Below are 20,979 nucleotides of genomic sequence, written 5' to 3'. Positions count from 1 at the left end.
TTACTTAAAAATGACAGCAACAGTTATTGTCAGGTACTGGTAGAGGTCTGCTTAAGCTTTCCGCACAAGGAACAGACCCGCATCACCTGCAATGAATTAATCAACCTCTCCGATTTTGTTTCCGTTTCCACCCCCCCTCCTCCTGCCTAATCCTTTCTGCATTTTCTACATTTCCAATTCTTCCTCCTGTCATTGTTTTCTTCCCCGGTTCTCCAGGCAGGACACACAGAGGCACAGCCCCACATGAATAAAACACATTTGCTGTAAATGACTAGGTCAACATGAGGCTATCAGATCAGAAGTCCAGTTTAAGCACAGACACAAATCATACAACTGGTCTAAACAGCAACAATCACTACCCAGGTTTCATACTGCAGGACAGCAACATGGAAACCATGGCCACACATCTGCTCCACCTTGAAAACTGCCCATTTACATGCAGCTTCCTGAACTGGGCAAACATTTGTATGACACCAACCATTTAGAGACAACACAAACTTAGTTAATGAAAATTTATTCTTTCAGTAAGTCATAGCCAGCTCTTATGCGACCAGGGCAGAAGCTGTCGATGATTCACTAAAAAGAGAGAAGAAAGAGAAATATTAATTGCAAAGGCAGTTTTTCAAACTAGTTTCCAAAAATACTGCTTCAGTTCAAAGCTTTAACTACCAGAACTGAGCTTAATCACTATCTATCTAAAATTTCTTATGGCACAAAGAAAGATTTCACCCTTCCTTTTAAAATACAAAGATAACAGCACAAACTCATATATTCAAAAACCTGGCTAGTCACACTTGAGTCTTTTCAGAAAAAGAGCAGCTCACCCTGACATCTGTGGGAATTTTACTATGTTGGCTAAATTTTCCTAGAGGAAAACTACAAATGACTTTCATTTTTGCCACAGCTACTAAGCCGCTTCTTGATACATTTTTAAAGTAACATGAACTATAAAAGCATCTGAGTGAGAGCAGAGACTGCATTTTGTATAAAGTACTACAGAAATTACCTACTAGTGACTTCACTTGTTGAGACAACGATGGTTTCCAAGTGTTGAGACAGTCATTTTACCCAGCAATAAGTTCCATTAATTTATCAGTTAATATTTATGAAAACAGCTATTTTCTTTGCTGCCTGGTTTACCTGTACGCCCGATCAAAATGCACTCTTCACCCCTGGAATAACAGCCTCAGCGTACTGTTTACAAAACCTACAACGCACCTCGGTGAAAACAGTAACAAAAGACTTACTACTTCCAGTTGGGCGGCAGCACTCTCTTGGTCTTGTAGTAGCGAGCCAACCTATGGATTCTGCTTTCGATCAGAATCAGGCGGAACTTGGCATCTTTATCCTTTAAAAGAAAGACACGTCACAAGCAAGCACTACTTTGATTTCTCGATGACGTACAATTCAGATGAGCTTTAATAAAATAAAAAAATCCACAGCTACTGACACAAACTCCGCATCCCCCTTGCCAAAGTCTCATGAGTCTAGCAAAATCAGAAGAGGACTAGAAACGTGGTTTAAGCAATGCTTTTAAGATCCTTTTCACAGACAATTATAAAGACCATTCTCCTTTGTCAAAATGTCTCCTCAAACCCTACATTTACTCAAAGGGGGTGGCTAACAGGAAGTGCACTAAGACTCTTTGTTTTGTCAAAAGATTGGCTCCTTATTCTTTTCCCAACTACAAGATAGAAAAATACCCAATTCCTCTATAAAATGAGTATCTTCAAGCAAAAACCCAGAATACTCTACTTCGCATTACATTTAAAGATTAGAAAATGTTCAAGCTGACAGTGACAGCAAATGAGGCAAGTATTTTCTAGGGCAGTGGGCAGGGTCCTCCCCATGTACACACAGCGTCCGAATCAGCTGCATAGTTTTAGAATTCGATCTAATAGAAGTCATAAAAAATGACTGTATTATTAAAAAAAAAAAACCACAACACAAAACCAAAACAAAAAATAAAACCAACAAAACCAAAACACAACCCCAAACCCAAATGTAGAGTACCTACTTAAATTATCACTCACCTTTCTGTTTCTCTCAAGATGTTTGCGAACAGCAACAGCTTTCTTGATCAAGTGATAAAGATCCTCTGGAAGATCTGGGGCCAGTCCCTTCGATTTAAGGATTCTCAAAATCTTGTTGCCAGTGACAAAGCGAACCTGGGCAACACCATGGGAATCCCTCAGGATCACACCTGAAACAAACATTTACATCTCACACTGAAAAGAAAAACCTTACGCAAACAGATCTTAAAACTGTAAGGTTTGTTTCACAAGATAACCAGAAAAGGTCTTCTCTGAATTAAAAACCTTTCTGGTGGAAACTGAGCAAACGGCAGATAATGAGTGAGCAAAATACAACTCACCAAAGTTGAAACACTTTATCAGGCAGTACTTAACAGACAACTAACCCATCCATCACATTTAGGCAGGTAACACACCAAGTGCTCCAATATTATTGGGAAATTTTCAACAAGACTCATTAAAGTTAGGTATTCGATCCTTGTTTACTCTAAAAAAAATCATACTGTACCATAGGGATCATTAATATTCTCAGGATTACCATAAAATAATAATTAAAAAAATCATTCACACAGCACATAATTACACCGCATAGCTCAAGACCACAGACTTAAGCAGAGGTCTAGAGTGGTCCAAACTACCGAGAACTAGTCGATTATGCAGCTACAGCGTCTGGCTCAGTAAGCTCCTGAACATGAGGCTGCCAACATGTTCAGGATGAGATGTCTTAGTCTTTTTCCAAGAAACTAGGCAGACTAAACTTCCCTGTAACACCTATCAGTGCCTGTTCCTAAGGACAGGATCTAAGATTAAACAGATGCTTCACATTTTCTGCTTGGGAAAAAAAAAAAAAAAAGAAAAATTGAACTCAACTACTTCACCAAATATGCTTTTTGCAAGAATGAGGCATACTACATTTTTAGCAGGATCCACACAGTGAATATACAGGTACACCAGAAATCCTGTATTTTCTTAGCATGTTATTTCTACAGGTTGAAGGAACAATTACGTTATTATAGTCAGAAAAACGTGTTTTGTCTCCAGTTAGAAGCAATTCGTAAACCGTACCGATTTGCGAGGGAGTCAGGCCCTTTTTAGCCAGCTTGTAGATCTGTTCCTTTACATCGTCAGAAGTAAGTTTCAGCCACTGAAAAAAATTAGAAAAAAAAAAAATCAAACAAAACAACAACTGATGAACGCTAATTAATACAGAGACATAGCCTAGCTCTATGAATGTTTTTTATAAAGGGCAGGAGTAGATGCTTTGTAAGGCTTGAAAAAACAATCAAGAACTGAAATTGCACTTCTAACAACACAGAAACTTTTGTTACATATTATGAACTTCTAGTTCTAGTAAATAAAGGTAGTGGAAGGCAGGGGTGAAGGAAGACAGCCTATGTTTGTTCAAAATACCCATATAGCATTCACCCGCTGCTTCATCATCACTTTACTTCAACTGCCATGCCAGAAGCATGAATACAAACTTAGAGGAAAAATAATCACTGCCATTGGGAAGGAACTCTTTAATTGGGCCTTTCACAGAAAGGTAAATTTAGCCATCTTTGACAGAAAGAATCATTTGGCCATCTCTTAGTAAAGCATCTACAAAGATTAGTGAAAATCAGACTTTAAGTACACAAATTAATTAAAAAAATTAAACAAATGGATCTACTGAGATAGGACTGTGCCTTTTCTATTACTTCCATGTTAAACTGTGCTGACAGAGCCATTGCTTCCGTGATTATTAAGGGGAAGAGGACACCATGAAGCTAGGTAATCCTCACTTTTTCAACAAGCTACAAAAGGCACTAATCGGTTTTTCTTCCTTTTTAATGCTGTAACATTACGAAATAGAAAAACACAGTGAAAAATATATTTGGCACTGCTCTACAGATTACAATTCAAAACAGAATACAAATAAAACTAAGGAAAAAACACAAGGTTTTTAAAAACAAGTATAGCATTTGAGCATCCTAATCATTATTAAACTGTTTAACTATCAGCAGTACCTCAAGCAGCTTCAAATTATCTTACTCTAAAACTTAGTCTTGTGCTTTAATTTGTTTCCATTTAACTTTTTCACTATGCACTTTTCCATACGCATCACAAATTGATCTTTCTGCCGACAAACAGATCCACCAAGACAGTCTTGCAAAGCAAGATGGATTAAGCAGGTGTTCATTTAGCTGACTGGTAAGCCTTTCAAGTGGAAGTACCCTGAATAAACGGAAAATTGCTGAAGTTAGTGCTCTGATCAGCAAGTTACTGTTGCAAATAGTTTGGAAAACAGTCAGTTCATTGCACAATGGCAAAGGTCAAATTTGAGTGCAGAGAGATTAATTTAATCTCTAAGAACTATCAACACAGAGACTAAGACCAGTTGAAGTAGCGCTTAAATACAGGGAGATACAAAGAAGAAAACAGACTTTTTCTACCTTTTCCTTTTTTTACTAGAAGTTCGTAATATGTAAAAAAATCACCTGGCCAGAAAAGGATACTTGGCTTTCTCAGTATCTTAAAGATCACAGGCTAAGGTAGTATTTTACCAGGTCATAATTTAAAAACGATGGCACAAAACACTACAGCCCTCTTCGTTTCGGTGCTTTTCCTAGACACTACGGGAACCGGACCCTGCACGGAACGCCGTGAGGCAGGAGCCCGGGCCTGCCGAAGCGCGCGCGGGGCAGGGAAGTCACTCACCGTGGGCACACTGCGTCTGTAGGGCAACGCTGACTGGGACAAGCCCTTTCTGTAGGAAGGAAGCAGATCACAGGCTGAGCGGGCCGCGGTTACGGAGCTACATCGCCGCCCCAACCCCACCACAAGGCCGCCTGCCGCAGGGCCGCCCCAGCCGGCGCGGCCGAGGCCTGCGCCTCTCCTCCTCGCGCAGCGACAGCGTCGCCCCCAGCAAGGCCGCACCGGAGGCAGCAGCCCGGGCACCACGAGCACGCACCTCCCGCTGCGGGCCGCGGAACCCGCGCCTCAGCAGCGGCCCGAGCTCTTTCCCACCCTGCCACCAGACCTCCGCAGCCGCCAGCCCGCCCCCCGCTCCCCACACACGCCGCGCTGCTCCCCCAGCAGTCTTTTTGCTCTCGCGTCCGCCCACGGCGCCCTTTTAGCACCCGCAACAGTCCCGCGCCGGCCCCATACCCCAGCCCCGGCCGCTTACCCGGGAGCGTGCATGCGACCCATGATGGCGGCGGCAGAGAAGAAGGAGCGGCGCGAGGCAGCGGCCCTTCCCTCCCCACTTCCGCAGGAAAGGGCGTCCCGGCCCCTAGCCCCGCCCCGCGCCCGCAAGCCAGCCAATCAGCGCGCACGCCGCCACCGGAAGGCGCAGGCAGCCGTGAGGCGGGGCGTTACCGGCGGCGGGCGGCGAACCACCCCCCGCCCCCCCACCGCGCAGTGAAGAACAGCACGCTTTTTTTTTTTTTTTTTTTCCCCTCAGAATAGTGTTTAATGTACGTACAGGATAGTTACGGAGTCACATTTAACCCGTTCGGGACGGGCCCGACCGAGGGCGAAACTGTACATCTTTATTACCGAGCTCGCTTGGTTAAAGTGTTTGGTTCTTGCAGAGATCGAGGCAAAGGCAGGCGAACGCTTTGCTCGCCCTACAGCACTCTCGGGGTCACAGTGTCCGGGGGGGCGGCGGCGCGGCCCGGGGGCGGGGGGGGGAAGGGGAGGGGGGTTCTACATCCCCCTCGCTGTGAAAATAGTGGAAAGAACTTCTAGGAAAGACCGCACGTGCTTCCAGAGACAGGCAGCTGCAGGTGGTAGAAAGGCAGAAATAGGTCTCAGTGCAAAGTCCCAGGTTAAGGGAGAAGGGAAGAGGTCTTCGCACGAGCTGTCAAGGTCTGCACAGACAACCGTATTTCTGGCTGCAGGTCACACGTTGCATAAAAGATTTTCTTACCATGAAACAGGATATAAAAAGCTGTTAAAACTACAGTTTCACACTATTCAGCATACTGGTAAATTCCATCCCCACTGAATGTTTTCCTCTTTCACATCCATATATATATATATTTTTTTTTTTTTTTGTACGCAGTACATTAAAGTCTTATTGCAACAATTACTTCTTTCTTAATTGAGAATAGTGCAAAGAGGTGCAAGCTCAGGGCTGTTCCTCTACGCGTGAGGAGAGGCCAAGGCCAGATCCCACAGACAAAATAAAACCCAAGACTATAACAAGCTTCAGCCAGTGACTATTTTCAAAAGGAAGGGAAAGGCACAAAATGAGCTGAGCTATGAAAATTAAATTAGAAGTCGGGACAAGTGCTAACAACAATACAGTACTATACATTTTTTTTTTCTTCAGAGTCCAGACAACTGTTAAAACTGCAAATCATTTTTTAAATGATTTTAGTTTATTTGTATTTTGTGCTGTAAGACACTGTGCTTTAATAGCAAACTGCAAAAAAGGCAGTACATATTGCTTTTGTTTTATTTCACAATGGAACGTTTCACAAAAACAGTAGTCTACTTTCCTGTGTTTAAGTGACTTGTGATTCTAATGATGGAATGGAGTAAGTCTCAAAAGCATCAAGTGAGCAGGAAATATATCTAGTTAGTTATATAGTTTACTATTTACAGGCTATATATATATGAAAAATATGCAGAAGATGCCTAATAAAACTGGGATCTGTTAGCGCCCCTTAGTATCAACCCAGTTTCTAACATTCAAGATATTCTTAGCTTTTTAATTGTATTAATTGCTACGAAATTGGACCGTGACTATTTTATTTTAGGCACCAGGAGATTCAAGTTTACTTCTCTCTTCTGTATTGAAGGGAGATTGGTCAGTAGCAGGGGAAGGAAAAATCAGATTATGAAATAGGTATATAGGGTAGATAGAAGGCTTTCCCTGTATTGTGTCTTTGTTCGTAGTTGCATATTTTACTTCAAAATTTCACTCTAGTCAGTCAGTGGTGATAGTCTGTCTTGCTTCAAGATTTAGTACTAAAAGAAAAGCGTGCAACTTTATTCTACAGCTTTGTTTAGAGAGGACACGATCATCCTAAACGCCAAGGTGAATAAAAAGGCTACACCTGTAGTGCATAAACACCTAATTAGGTAACCAGTGGTATTAACGGGAGACAGTAAGTGACATTTGTACTCCTCTGTCACAATATCGTTCAAATCTAATGTTCCTTGGAATTAAGTATTTCTGGTGGAATTAATTTCTTAGTGGGAGTGAGAAACAGTGTTGCTGTGATCTGTTAAAAAAAAAAAAAGTGACCAAGTTCCTCTCTCAAGGCTCAGTTAATGAAACTCATTTCTGGCCTGCAATTCACCCAGCAGTTGTGGTTTCCAACTAGAGGCCATCCTTTAACCTAGAGGTACAGGTACGTAATTTAGGTGCAATGGCCACTTTGGATTTAGTGTCTGAATCTGTTCCACATTTATTCACTGCAGTATTTAAAAGTTCTAGAAATTAAGACATTTCGAAACACTGAGAAGCTGGGCACATTTCCTACAGCACCAGATTCAGCCACTCTTCATTCAAATTTTGAAGATCAGGGGTAGAAAAATATAAGTTGCACTAACTGTGAAGATCGGAATAAGTGATGGGATTTGTAAATAACACATCTCAGGAAAAGACTTCCAGTAGGACCTGCAAGGTATCAAATATGAGAACACCCCCCCGTTCTAAGGAGCTGAAAGTTAATGTGTATATGTATTTAAATACCAGAAATGAGGTAAGAGAAGCATTTGAATTATAAGGCACCATTATTTACACCTTCCATTATTGGCACTCACTCCACTAAGTCTTAAAGAATCATGAATCCGGAATTAAAAGCAACACTAAGGAATTTTTCCAGCCCTTCAACCTTCATTTCTACAGGTGTTTGTGAAGCCACCAAAAGTTTACCCGTTGCTGCTTCTGTGATGTCTAGTTCGTAGCAGGAATGTAATCCTGAAAACATGTCGTCACTGCTTTGATGCTCTCCAGCATCATGCCATGGACGACAACAAAGGCAAGAAAAATGAAAAGCAAACCCACGCTATATCCACGGGCCTAATGATTAAGTTATGGTTAAACCAACCAGCATGGTCAAACTGTTCACCTCACTTTCATGGATGGTTTAAAAATCCCCTCCTTTACCCACAACTCAAACATTTACAATAATGCTTTGATAACATCGCATAAGCAAAAACCAGGTTTTATAGAAATCCTTCAAATTGGGCTACATGAACATTGGTCCAACATATCTGTTGAAATGCGGAGTCTCTTATTTTAAGATGTACAAGTTATCTTCAAGTAGGAAGATGCACAAAGCACAAGTGAATACAATTGTTCTGGTCTTACTCAGGTGCAGAAGCGAGTTCACAAATACGGTACAGCAGTTAGTCGATACCAGTTAACAGTCTCCTTGCTCAAGTTGAAGTCCTTTAGCGAGAGTGTAATTCCACCCAAGAAAAAGTTCTCGCGTAACGATTCTGCACTGAGCACACTTAACTGAAGTTCTCTCTGTTTCAAAGTCTCCATGCTATATCCACTGTACACAAGCTAGAAGGTAAGAAGTCAAGAATGTTTTGGTTATCCAAATGAAGTTAAACAGATTGCCCTTTCTTCTGACTGCCAAGCCACCAGTAAGATTGTCTTAACTGCACATTATCAACACTCAGTATGGGGCTGAAGTACAGTCGTTATTTTATTTTGTGCTCCTAATGTTAAGTGTCTTAAAAGGACCAGTATTTTTAGATGGAAGTACTGTTTACACGTCAAGACTTCTGAACTCATTCTTCTCCACATTATGAATCAGTGAACTTGGGCCAGGGGGATCTTTAGCTTTAAGATTCCTTTCCCTTTCACCATCACTCAGTCTGAGAAATTTCTGCTTACTTGTAACAGTATGTTTACCTACTCAGTTCCTTTGGGTTTTTTGATTTTTTTTGTTTGTTTGTTTTGTGTGTGTTTTTAAACAAGGCACAAAGTTTTTGAAACAAGTTCCTTTTCCATTACATATCTTCACAGGTTTTTTTTAGACAATATTTTAATTACTGCTTAGAGTAAGAGGCAATAGTAAACCACAGGGAATTACTAGATAAATTTTAACTTGCCATTTCATTGAAAGTTGGATTTCTTGTCTTCCGGGAGATTTTGGTTTTGCGTTTGGATGTTTTGTGCGTATCTGGAAGTAAGTATGTTTTTACGTAAGGATTTGGATCTGCACCATCTTCTGTAACCTACAACCCAAAACCAAGACAAGTTACAACACTAGTTAGTGCACACCCATTTGAATGTTCAAATACCTAGATTTTGCAAACCGAGCTAGACAAAAGCAGCAGTTAAGTTGGCGGCTGGAAAACCGGAAGGAAGAGAGATAGTCCCACTTGCATCAACCTAAGTCAAGAAGGTAATTAACAAAATGGAAACAGGTTTTGGCAGTCAGCTCAGTATCTCTACTCACCAGGTCCTTAATGTGCATCACCATGATAAACAGAGTGCTATTTCTATATGATATGGACAGCTTCACTTCTCCTCCCACTTTGCCTGAGGTAGGACTTGATAGACTTGCATCTGAAAAAAGATATACAATTATTTCCTCTGCAATTTTTATACATTTTCATCAGTATGACACTGACTGATTATATATGGGGGGAAAAATATAAGCCTTAGACCAAGTTCAGTTTCTGATTTTATTTTTCGTTCCCTAATAAAAGGTCAAAGCCACAGGGTTTAAAGATTTTTGCGTTCTCTTTTAAGAACCAACTTGGAGGTTTAGAGTGAAAAAGTAAAGACTAGAATAATTTAGTCAAGTCGTAAGCAAGCCCAAGCGATCACATATATCATTGGAATTTTTCATATGTCTTTATTTCCTTGAAAGTGTATGAAGGCACATTAAGACAGTGATGCAAAGTTTTCAATGAGAGAAAACTATGATTAATCAAAAAAGATTAAAAAAAATAAACCACATTGTTAAGGTGTCATACTATAGTCATCCAATTTATAAACACCCCCCAAAAACATTACCTACCTGTAGGTCTGGCTATTCCATCTATTCCTTCCACTTTGTCATCACGAAGTAATGGATGGAAAAAAGTATAAACAAGATCACACTAAATTTGGAAGAAATGTTACATATTAGTTTGAGCATTAACAGGCACCAAATCTGAAAACCTGCATTGGATATGCTTAAGTTATTTGAACTCACTTCTGCCACCTCTGGAGAGCTGTTCATCAGACTCTGTATGTAGCTGTTGAGCTCCACTTTTCTTTTAGCTGCTACATCTTTTATATGGGTTCTTCCCAGAACCATCTTATTAGGAAAGCTGTATACATGGGAAGGACAAGATAACAGTTTTAAGTTAATTTCTCTGACGTATGTAGAGTCAGATTTCATTGTTGTTTTTCCATCCTGAAGTGCTGACATCCATTTTTTTAATGTCAATCACAAGTGAAACACAGCGCACTGACAGGTAATGACATCATAGAAAGGCAAGGAAACATTTATAGGTAATTGTTCTAAGTGATACGACACACATATACACTAAAAGACACTGAGTTGCTCCTCTGGCTCTCCTCCATAAAACTTGGAGACAACAGTTTTCTCCCTTAATTGCCAACTTTGAGGTCCAGTTTGCCCCTCAGCAGTTTTGTCTCCAGTTCAAGCTATTTCTTCCTCCACCCTGCTGGGAGCAGTTTTGTTGCTTCCATTATAATAGTGAATAGTGAGTTAGGAACATACCCTGGTAACTTCCAAAGAGGAAAGAGAATGCCAAGTTTGTTGTGGAGCTCCTGGAACTCATCAAATGTTCGGAAGACAAATGTTGGCTCAACTTGTCCTTCTCTCAAAATTCTCACTACGTAGATCTGCCCAAAACACACAAAAAACCAAAAGATAAAAGTAGTAACAACGTTACAGAACTGACTTAATATCATTTTCTTGACAATTAACTCTATGGTAATCCTTCTCCTGCATACATATCCCAGTACCAGTATTTGCATTTTATAGTAGAATTATTATAAATAGCCCTACTGTAACGTAAAGTATCATCACATGATCTTCCTATAACATAGATCCGCACCTGACAGAGGGATAAAGGTAGTTACGGCTAAGCTGTCTGCATTCTCCCTTTTAAGCCTCATTGTAAGTTCATACCATATAACACACGTACCAAATTTTAACACATCAGTGCAGGATTACATCTAGACACGTATCTGTAGGGCCAGAACTACGACAAAGCTTTTCAGGTGTGGACTATGAAAGAAACTAATGCTTTTTTTTTTTAAAAAAAAATCTAATTCTCTCAAGATTCTAAAGGATTCCACTTTTAAAGTGATAATTTGGTGGGCAGATGCAGATGTACCACATTACACAAAAGGAATTTTTAAAAATACTGTGGGTACAGTCCCAGGATGCAGTTATTCACATCATTATGAAAGGGAAATGAAGGTTGAGAAATTGCACAGAAAAGTCAATTCAGTGGACACATTTTATGGGCAGACGAGTTAAATGTGTATCTAAAAAATATGGAACTGGGAAGATGTTTAAAAATCTAGCCAGAGGGAGTCTACATCATCTTAACAGTTTCCTGGAAGGTAAGAGGCTGTTTTGGCTTAGACCAGGAGTGATTCAGTACAAAGATCCTCTTCATTTCTAGCATTTTTCAGCTTTGTTCTACCCTCCCTAGCTGGTGTTTTACCAGATTTAAACATATACAGCAGATGCAACTTGGAAAGAGATGTACATTTGCATATATCAATATACATCACTTTTTAAACAACTTGAGGAAAACGTAACTGGAGCTGACTGTTTGGGGCCAAACAAACAGCAGTAGAGAAATAAAAAAATAAATAAATAAATTGAAGATAGTTGCACATCTGCCTAGGTATATGAATATTAATACAAGTCATGAAGTGTAACTCAGGTCTACCAAAATCCTGAGGGCAAGTTGTAACGCTGCCTCTAGTAAGACTGACGAGGGGTGTAGGTGCATTAATAAAGGAAATTATGTTTTTACTTAGGAGGAGCAAATATAACTTTAATGGAAGGTCAGAACAAACCCAAAGTGTTTGACTTAATGACTCGTATTCAGGAAGGAGCCATTTTACAGAAAATGGCTACAGAAGCACATAAATGTGACTCAAATCCTCATTTTTTATACATTATCTCCACCAACGCTACTTCTGTCCTTTCTGCTTCCTCCTAGATTCTTTTGAAGAAGTGTCTTAATTTTGAAGAATATTATTGAATGCCAATACCAACCTGTGCTCTAGCACTCCTGTGGTTGGTTTACCCTGGCCAGCAGCTAAGCACCCACACAGCTGCTTGCTCACTCCCACCCCCTCACCAACAGGACAGGGGAGAGAACAAAAGCAAAAGTGCGAAGACTTGTGGGTTGACATAAAGACAGTCCTTGGGAAGGGAGATGATGCAAAGAATCTCTCACCACCTCCCACAAGCAGACCCATGCCCAGCTAGTCCCCAAGCAACAGGCACCTTGGAAGACAACATCCTCCCACTCCCCTCTTTCTTCCTCTATCCCCAGTTTTTATTGCTGAGCATGACACTATGCGCTATGGAGTACCTCTTTGGCCAGTTTGGGTCAGCTGTCCCTGCTGTGTTCTTTCCCAGCTTCTTGCCCACCCACAGCCTACTCAGTGGAGCCGGGGCGAAGGGGCAAAGTGGAAGAGAAAGCCTTGACACTGCACAAGCACTGTTCAGCAACAGCCAAACCACTGGTGTGTTTTCAATATGGTATTAGTTAAACATCCAAAACACAGCACTGTGTGGGCTGACATGAAGAAAGGTAGCTCCATCCTAGCCAGACACAGTACAACTCTGGGCTTCTCCAGGAAGCAAGGAAGCAGGCCCATTCCCATCTAGAGTTCAATTACAGGTTTTCTTTTCACTTTCAAGTCATCCACAGTGAGGCTTAGTGTTGGGTGTCAACGCTGGTGTGAGTTTCTAGGCTGCCATCGTAGCCAAAGCGACCAGACTTCAGAAAATTCGTCAGCTCATCCTAAATCTGACATTAGTGCCCAAATGAACAATAAGTATCTATGGTTGAATTTAGTAAGTCTCTGTCAATAGAAGGAACCTAGTTGTCTACCACAAAGCTAGCTGCCTAAGGCTAAACAAGGCAGGTTTCCCCTGGACTAATTCTCTGTGATTAAGCACTGAACTTATGGCAACAAGGAGAACGTATCTTGCTGGAAGAAAATGCACAGTATCTTCACTGAGTGGAAACAGATTCCACATACTTACATAATGTTTATCTGGGTTATATCTCTTCTGATATGTAAACACAGACACTTGTTTGATTCGGCCATCTTGTTTAAGAGAATATGTTTTGGCAGAAAATGAGAGGATGGGTTCATCATTAGAAGGTAGACCTGAGAAACGCAGCTGAGCCAAATTGTGAATGAAGAAATTGAACTTTGTGGCAACACTTCCCAGACTGGATTCGATCAACCTAGAAAAGAAAAAAAATAAAAACCACAAAAGTAGTTCTGTCAATGAATCAGACTTAAGTCAAAGAAAAATAAAAACCAACTTCTTACTGTCAGAGAAACAGTTTTTAAACTAAGTGTGATCAATGGGCTATATAAATAGCATCATATCAGCATTTAATAGAAGATTCAATATCCAAACTTTGGAACAGGTTGTTATCCAAGAAGTGATTGCATGCATACTACTGCAGTTTGCCCCCTACATTTAAAACGAAACACTAACATATAACAATTCAGTTAACACTGAATATATACACACCTTCACTTGCTACACTGGAGCATCATCCCTCCCTCCCCAGTGTGCAAAAAACACTTCTTCAATGACAGAACTTCTTTGCATGCATTAAAAGGTTTCCATCATATACACTGCTATTAAGCAATCTAGGATGTATTCAAAATGCAAGTCTCAAACAGCCAGACAGAATTATCTTCTCACAGTATTTCAAACAAGTTTTTGCACAAGGTTTTGCTTAAACATGAGGAAGAACTTCTTCCCAGTAAGGGTAACAGAACACTGGAACAGGCTGCCCAGAGAGGTTGTGGAGTCTCCTTCTCTGGAGATGTTCAAAACCCGCCTGGACCTGTTCTTGTGTGATCTGATCTAGGTGGTCCTGCTCTGGCAGGGGGATTGGACTTGATGATCCTTTGAGGTCCCTTCCAATCCCTGACATTCTGTGATTCTGTGTTACTCTTAAAGGCAAAGTATTTTAGCACAAGCATTAATCTTACATGAAAGTGATCTTATTTATGTAGTTCACTGGTTAACTGATATTTTATGATTGCACAGGGTAACTATTCAACCTCTACAGACATGTTTGTGAACATCCATAGTGCATTTTTTCATAGCAGAAAGCTCCCATTAAGAGGATGATGCTGGCAAATATTTTAGTTTTCACTTATCCAGTACCTTGTAAAGAAAATGGTAGCTTCTGCATCTGTTGTTTGGGGCTGGAGAGCATCTTGGACATACTTCAAGTCCTGAACCCCACTTAGTTCTGGTAGCCCAGAAGAAAGCATCTGCAAGAAATTTAAATTTACAGTTTTAATGCAATAAAATCAATATGATTTTACATTGAAATGATTAAAACTTAGACCCTCAAATTCATTTGGAGCTGCACTAAATTGCTAAGTGCTAACAGCGGTAGCGAACAATTACTTATAATCAGCAGTTATTCACCATTTCTGCTGAATTAAAAGCAGTTTAAAAAAAACACTTTGCAGTGCAATTTATGTTGTCATCCTAGTTTTAAATTTTCAGGAAACAGGTAGATAGCAAAAACACTTAAAAAATGCCAAAGACAACCTTCCTAAAAAGTACAACTGATGTTTCTGGCTTTTAAAAGCAAGCATTAAGAGTTCCTGCAGCATAAAAAGCATAGCATTTAACACAACGCAACACGACAGATCTATCAAGTTTCAACTGAATTTAATAAAGTGATTACCAATGAAAGCAGGTTAAGGAAGAGGCTTGCATGTTTTCTTATCAAATTGTAAGCTTGGCAACAGAGATCCACAAACAACTGAAAGCGAATAGTGGGTTTTTCACCACCATTAATGACATAAGCCATATCTGATGTTAGCACAAAAGGAGCTCGATCCCTGTTCAAAAAGCACAGAATTCATAAGTCAATTATAAGGTCTATTCACTCTGTCACGTGCCTCCCCCTCCCCTCCATCCCCACCCCGAGGTAATCATATTAAATAATCCATTAATGCCGTTTTACTTTTTTGGGATGGTTCAGCTGCTTAGTGCTATCTCAGATTCCCAGCCCATTCACATGGTACTGGACCTACAGCAGATCTCCTGGAGCAATGCTTGGAGGCCAGATTACCTTACAATGCCTTCCATCCCTCATTTCTGGAAGCCATAACACACTAAAACAAATGGAATGACTATATTATCACCTGACTAAAACATAACTCCTCTATCCTGGATATAAATTATCTTCCCAACACAGAAGAATAGTAAATACAAACTCATTGTTCAGCCTTCTCCTATAATGTTGACATTCAGTACTGTTTTTAAGCCAGTCTTTTCTCATTTGTTTCACACACAGATATTCAGATGACCTAAAGGTTCTGGCACTTAGTTTCTCATTCATTGATAAAGTTTACCTAATAAGCATGCAATACATAATTGCATGAATAGCTAAAAGGTGAAACTACAGTACAGTTTTAACCAATACTTCTGGAAAAGCATGACACCAAGATTTGTGTTAGAGTTAAGGCTCCCAGACATAAATAAAAAATTATATTAATCTTTTCCTGGGCCAAAATACTTGGCTTTCATATCTATTGTAAAGAAATTCCCATCGAGATTTGCCAAGTGTGAATAGCACAAAGCTCTTAAGGAATGAATGCAGTTTGGAAGCACTGAAGTTTAACGATGTTTGGGAGACCAAATTCCTTATTTCAATCTACTAGTAGCTAGAACAGTAATTTTATTTGAAAATTATGCCTGTGTGCTTTCACTTAAAACAGTTCCAGATATCAGAATATAGAAATAGGAAGCTGGAGCTTTTTCAAAATTAATTCTAAACAGGTAAGTTCGAATGCATTCTGGAACCTCTATGGTTAAATTGGAAGATGTTGGCTTCATAACGAGAACAGTAGATAACAGGAATTCAAAAGTTAATGCTTAGAATTATAATGCTTATAGAAGTACACTAAAAATAACTTCATTCTCTACATTGTTTAGCTACAGAAAATACCTTTTAAAGCTGCCAAACATCTGTGCATGACCCAAAAATTTTCCAAAGTCAATGTGAAACATATGCCCTGTGTTTCGAAGCATTATGTTATCATTGTGGCGGTCACAAATTCCCAACACATAAGTAGCTACGCAACATCCTGCACAAGAGTAAATGAAGTTTTCTGAAGCCTGGGAGGGAGAGAAAAAAGTGAATTGAAATCAAATATCAGTGGGAAAACAGCATGCATGCATTCAACAGTCAGCCTAGACAAGGGTAAAATCCAAGCCAGACAAGACAGGACCTAAAAATTTGCTTTTTTTCCAAAAGCGTTTTCTTTAAACAGGTAGCTTTAAAAAAATCTTTAGATATCACACTTTCCAGCAAAAATGGTTGTGTTTTTTTTTTAATAAATGAAAGAAAAGAGGAGTTAAAGACAAATCACAAAAAAATAGACATGTTCGCAAAGAAAAGGGTACAAGACTTATTTTTTCAATGTGTTGTAACAGCATTGTGGCCAAAAGAAAATATTTTTTTTTTTAATTCAATGTGCTTGTATGAGAAGAGGCCACTGCTCCTAAACCACATAAAGAGCAGCTACCATTCCTGTCTATCTTAAATTTGAAGTACATTTTTTCTATGTCTAATAAAAACCTCTTGATGTGAATCCCGAGAATTCATCTGGCTCCTTTTTAGTTATATAAGGGATTTTCATTTGCTCTTTTTCAAGTATAGGAAAAAATTAAGTTTCCTAAAGATACAAACCAAATATTTCAATGGAAGATCTGAAATAAGGTTTTCATTCTTTCAGAAGACGGTATTTATCCCTTTTAAGAGATCTTCAAAAGAAGCACAGCACTGAAAAAAGTTACCTTTTCATATTCCTCCTCTGTAGGATTATACTTCCGCAGCCATTCTGCCAGAGGCTTGTCTTTAAAAGAACCTGTCACTCCATATTCCACTTGAATTTTCCTAAGTGTATCTGAAGCAGGAACAAGCTCTACCATGCCTTTATATAAAACATAACAAAGTGTATTTAACCATCTCCTTAAGTTATACTGCACTTTCATTATTCACCAGAAACTTTCTTGACAATGATGGATTTTATAATCTTAGAATAGCTTTTTTCAAAACCCAGTTAGGTGTAAAAATAGTGCTACTAGTCTACTAAGTGTTTCCACAGCCCATATTACAAAGCATACGATGAAACACACGTAGCAATCCAAGTCAGGCTTACCTTACTACAATTAGTTACAGTTGCTAGAATGCACATGTACATTATACTTTGAATAATTACTTTCAACTACATAAACTAGTTTTGGCGCCTAAGCAGTAACTGCTGAATATTTTCATGCTGATGTTTCTCATACACTGACGCTTAAGTCATCTAGTAACTTTAACTGCTGTCAAGTGCTGAAATAGACCAGATTGTTGCTCCAGAAATAAAGCAGTGGGCTTTACACGTGGCCTTATTTTGGAGATACCATTTACTAAAAATATTTGTACAGATAAATCATAGAAGGAAAACATTTATTTGATTAACAGAATTTTACTTCTGTCTTGGCAAGAGCCACTAAAGGCAAATCTGTAATTCACCTCCATTCTTCTTTTTCACTTTAATCCTTCAAATACTTTAGGAATACTACTATTAGCAGCAACAAAAAAGTGTAACATGATAAGCAATGAAGTCATCATTCAAAGTAGGAAGAAAAGCCATCTGTTTCTCTAAAAAGCAAGCCTTACACAAATAGAAGCTTTTTGCTTAGTTTTGCCAACCTAAATTTCCAATGTTTCCACGTATTTAAGTTTCCATCATGCTGTTCTAGCATCTGACTGAAAAAATATCTAAGTTATTGTTTAGCCTCTTAAAGATCTTGTGGTTCCTACTGGCTAGCTCTAGAGAACTAGTGAAAACCAGTAAAAAGCATGTTCAAGGTGCAGGGTGGTATTTGCACTCAGAGTTCTGCGACCTAGTTTCAAACTTAAAAGACAGCCTTATATTCCAAAGGAAATTTTACCAGCATATGACATGAATTCTCTGAGATAGTGTGTGTGTGGGTGGGGTGTTTCAAAGTTTTCTTCTTTTTGCACGTTTCAGTACATGAATCCTACTCCCTGACTCAACTACAGCAGATTCCAAACACTTCAGAATTCCAGTTTTGACTTGAATACTCTCTACACCGTAACTAAACTTTCAGAATCAGGACTGCTATGGCACCATTCTTTGCTTGTGTTGCAGTAAGGGCAACAAGAGAAACCATAGCTTTTATCATTATATTTACTTGTTTGCACCACTGTTCATTGACAACAGAAGGCATAAGAATCTCAGGATTCGAGAGAAGAAACACATTTAAATGCAACTCAGCAATCAGGAAATTCAGAACAATTTAACTTGCTATACTCTTCCTTGCATGGAAGGCTTCTGGCCTTCCGCTGTTTCTCGGGCCTGCCTGTCCACAGAAATTTTTCACTATCAGTGTGACAAGAAACTGAAGTGGTGGAGCAAAGATTATAGGCAGCATCTGGTTTTGCACCTCGGTCCTTTCCAGTTGAGAGACACTTGAAGATGACCATCCGTAGATCCAGTCCCTCCTGCAGCCAGATCTTATCCATAATCTTAATCATTTGTAAAGCCAACATATCTTGTCTCAGATCTTCTCCAACCTTAAATGGAAAAATAAGAGTTTAAACTAGAGGGATAATATGCTTTCAGCAAAACTGAACTTCAGATTAATTCCTTCACGTTTCTAGGAAGCGATATATTACGCTACTTACTTTTTCATAGCTATGCCCTTGAAAGGGGGAATAGGGTACATCTAAGCTTTCACATGCAGTAGACTGACTTTCACATTTTACAACCTGTTCAGACATTGGTTTCTAGAAAGACAGGAGCAAACTCTCAAAATAACTGAGCTTATTGTCTAAGCTAAAGTTAATTGAAATCAATGAAATACTGATTATCTTCAACTTTTTTCTCCACTGCATATTTAAGGCGTACCTTAAACATCACATTAATTTCTTCTCCCAGAGGGTCTGCATTTATCAGCGCAACTTTCAGTGGTACTGCATTGGAGCTGAAGAAAGAACAGGCCTACAAATAGATGTAGTGTTAATACTCAAAGCAGACTATTCCTGCTAGCCTAGAAAACAAGACATTCTGACAACAAGCAGGTCTGACACACAATGTGCCTATTCAGATGTCTAACACTGCAATTGTGGCGGATACGTGCTTCCTTTGAATAAAGAGCCCTTTGGCTCTTAATCAGTGAATTCTTGTACAGAAGCCAGTAGTTCTGCACAGCGATGTGTTATACTTTTTGAAGGGAAGAATGAATAAAACATGGCTAAATATTTTATCAGCAGCTTTTTTTGAAACCTAGAAGATATTATAAAGAAAAACGGCTATTTGCACATTTCACAGTATTTTCTTATTTATCTGCTTTCAAGTACACACTCATGATTTAATAGTTACAGAAGAGAAAGAAAGCAAGAGGAACAGTCTCTCCACTCAGGATTAAATCCAATGTTCACAGACCTTTAGGTTCTCAGTCATGCATGATGATACAATCAAGGTTGTGGTTGAGCAGATATTGTCGAACTCTGCAGAGTTCTGGAAAAATAATTTACCTGCTTCTCCTACATTACTTCTTGCTGGACCTTCACAGTAAGTTAAAGCTACTGTCTGCCTCCCTGGATTCAGTGCATCTCTTGGACACAAACAGTACCAGGTAGTTTCACTTACTTCATAGTATCCACTCACTGTTTGAGCTTTATAGCCTTGCTCAATTTTCTCTTTTGGTTACTACTGCAAACAGATTTTTTCATGCACTTTGAATAGAACCCTGCTTTACTATAACCAGGATTTCTGGTCTCCAAAGAGACATAGTCTGAAGAAATAGTAAGTTATTCCAGATACATTTGTTTTAAATACAAGTACCTTCATTGGTTTTACACAAGTATCTGTATAAACTTTATCTTTGCTCAGCTAATTTCTCTGCCTTGTTTAATCTGAATTTTTAAATAAACCCTTTGCCCTCAGCATAAAGAGCTTTCAAGCACCTCAACTGAGTTTTTTTATTTGTAAAAGCTTTGCCTACATGTAATTTTTACACAAAGGTTTTGAAACGCTGAATGTGTAGTACCTTAATATTTAGCTCTTTTGCCACAAGACTGGGATTGAGAGGCAAACGGCATTTGTTCTTCAAGAAAAATAACTGCACATGCTCCATACCGTTTTGCAAGGCAGCCTGTAGACAAAAAAAAAAAATTCAGCAATACTGTCCCAACTGAAGCATCTACAGAAAACTTCTGGACAAAGTTAACCTGAAACCAATGTTATAACTCCTCAGTGTCAAATGAATGCTAGAAATGGTAACTGCTATTTTAGCTATTAAAAATGCACAAGCATGCATAGGCATGACACAAGTTTGTGGGTGTTTTTTTTTGTTGTTTTTTTAACTGAACCAGATGATAGCATCCCACTTTATCAGATAAACTGTAAATTCATATTATTAGCATATAAACAGATATTCCATTCTTTTGCATAATGGGATCACTCTTCAGCAGTAATATCTTTAAATCCAGTCCCAGTTTATTGTACACAGAAATCATCCTACTTTCTTACCTTATCACCTCACACAATCTTATGTTGCAGATTACAATAAATTTGACAAAAATATCAACTTCATTAAGCCATTAATTTGTTAAAACAGAGCAATAGATTCACAGATCTTCCTATATATTACATATAGCATTTTACTAAACTCAGACTAAAAAAAGCAATTAAGTGGATTGTTTT

General features: G+C 39.1%; 2 protein-coding genes across 5 annotated transcripts in view; both read right to left on the bottom strand.

Moving 5' to 3' along the window:
* Window positions 1–497: 497 nt before the first annotated feature.
* Window positions 498–5,289, bottom strand: RPS13 (ribosomal protein S13). Its single transcript, XM_086612911.1, has 6 exons — window positions 5,200–5,289; window positions 4,731–4,779; window positions 3,099–3,177; window positions 2,034–2,203; window positions 1,248–1,348; window positions 498–576 (listed from the first exon to the last, which is right to left on the bottom strand). Exons 1-6 carry the CDS (start codon window positions 5,220–5,222, stop codon window positions 543–545), a joined length of 456 nt encoding a protein of 151 aa, XP_086469037.1. The 5' UTR covers window positions 5,223–5,289; the 3' UTR covers window positions 498–542.
* A 2,675-nt stretch (window positions 5,290–7,964) lies between these two features.
* Window positions 7,965–20,979, bottom strand: part of PIK3C2A (phosphatidylinositol-4-phosphate 3-kinase catalytic subunit type 2 alpha) — a 42,378-nt gene continuing 29,363 nt past the window's right edge. For all 4 annotated transcript variants that reach the window (XM_086612904.1, XM_086612903.1, XM_086612906.1 and 1 more), the window contains 14 exons: window positions 20,324–20,428; window positions 19,180–19,272; window positions 18,716–18,845; window positions 17,054–17,190; window positions 16,203–16,372; window positions 14,934–15,090; window positions 14,399–14,508; window positions 13,247–13,454; window positions 10,724–10,848; window positions 10,190–10,307; window positions 10,013–10,094; window positions 9,446–9,555; window positions 9,096–9,221; window positions 7,965–8,541 (listed from right to left, as the gene is read on the bottom strand). In XM_086612904.1, the coding sequence (XP_086469030.1) occupies window positions 8,359–8,541; window positions 9,096–9,221; window positions 9,446–9,555; window positions 10,013–10,094; window positions 10,190–10,307; window positions 10,724–10,848; window positions 13,247–13,454; window positions 14,399–14,508; window positions 14,934–15,090; window positions 16,203–16,372; window positions 17,054–17,190; window positions 18,716–18,845; window positions 19,180–19,272; window positions 20,324–20,428 (1,854 nt within the window). In that variant the 3' untranslated portion in view covers window positions 7,965–8,358. The remainder of the gene's footprint in view (window positions 8,542–9,095; window positions 9,222–9,445; window positions 9,556–10,012; window positions 10,095–10,189; window positions 10,308–10,723; window positions 10,849–13,246; window positions 13,455–14,398; window positions 14,509–14,933; window positions 15,091–16,202; window positions 16,373–17,053; window positions 17,191–18,715; window positions 18,846–19,179; window positions 19,273–20,323; window positions 20,429–20,979) is intronic.

The sequence above is a fragment of the Tauraco erythrolophus genome, chromosome 6 (genome assembly GCF_009769465.1).
Source record: "Tauraco erythrolophus isolate bTauEry1 chromosome 6, bTauEry1.pri, whole genome shotgun sequence".
In the NCBI taxonomy this organism is placed as follows: Eukaryota; Metazoa; Chordata; class Aves; order Musophagiformes; family Musophagidae; genus Tauraco; species Tauraco erythrolophus.
The sequence above is the reverse complement of the archived record's forward strand: the minus strand, read 5'-3'. Positions and strand labels throughout refer to the sequence as shown.

Bases quoted from the DNA above. Each gene is read 5' to 3' on its own strand.
- RPS13 (XM_086612911.1), bottom strand. From the start codon at position 5,222: ATGGGTCGCATGCACGCTCCCGG. The intron at 3,178-4,730 runs GTGAGTGACTTC...AATTTTTTTCAG, and splicing joins ACAGACGCAGTGTGCCCACG to TGGCTGAAACTTACTTCTGA. The intron at 2,204-3,098 runs GTACGGTTTACG...TGTTTGTTTCAG, and splicing joins CCTGACTCCCTCGCAAATCG to GTGTGATCCTGAGGGATTCC.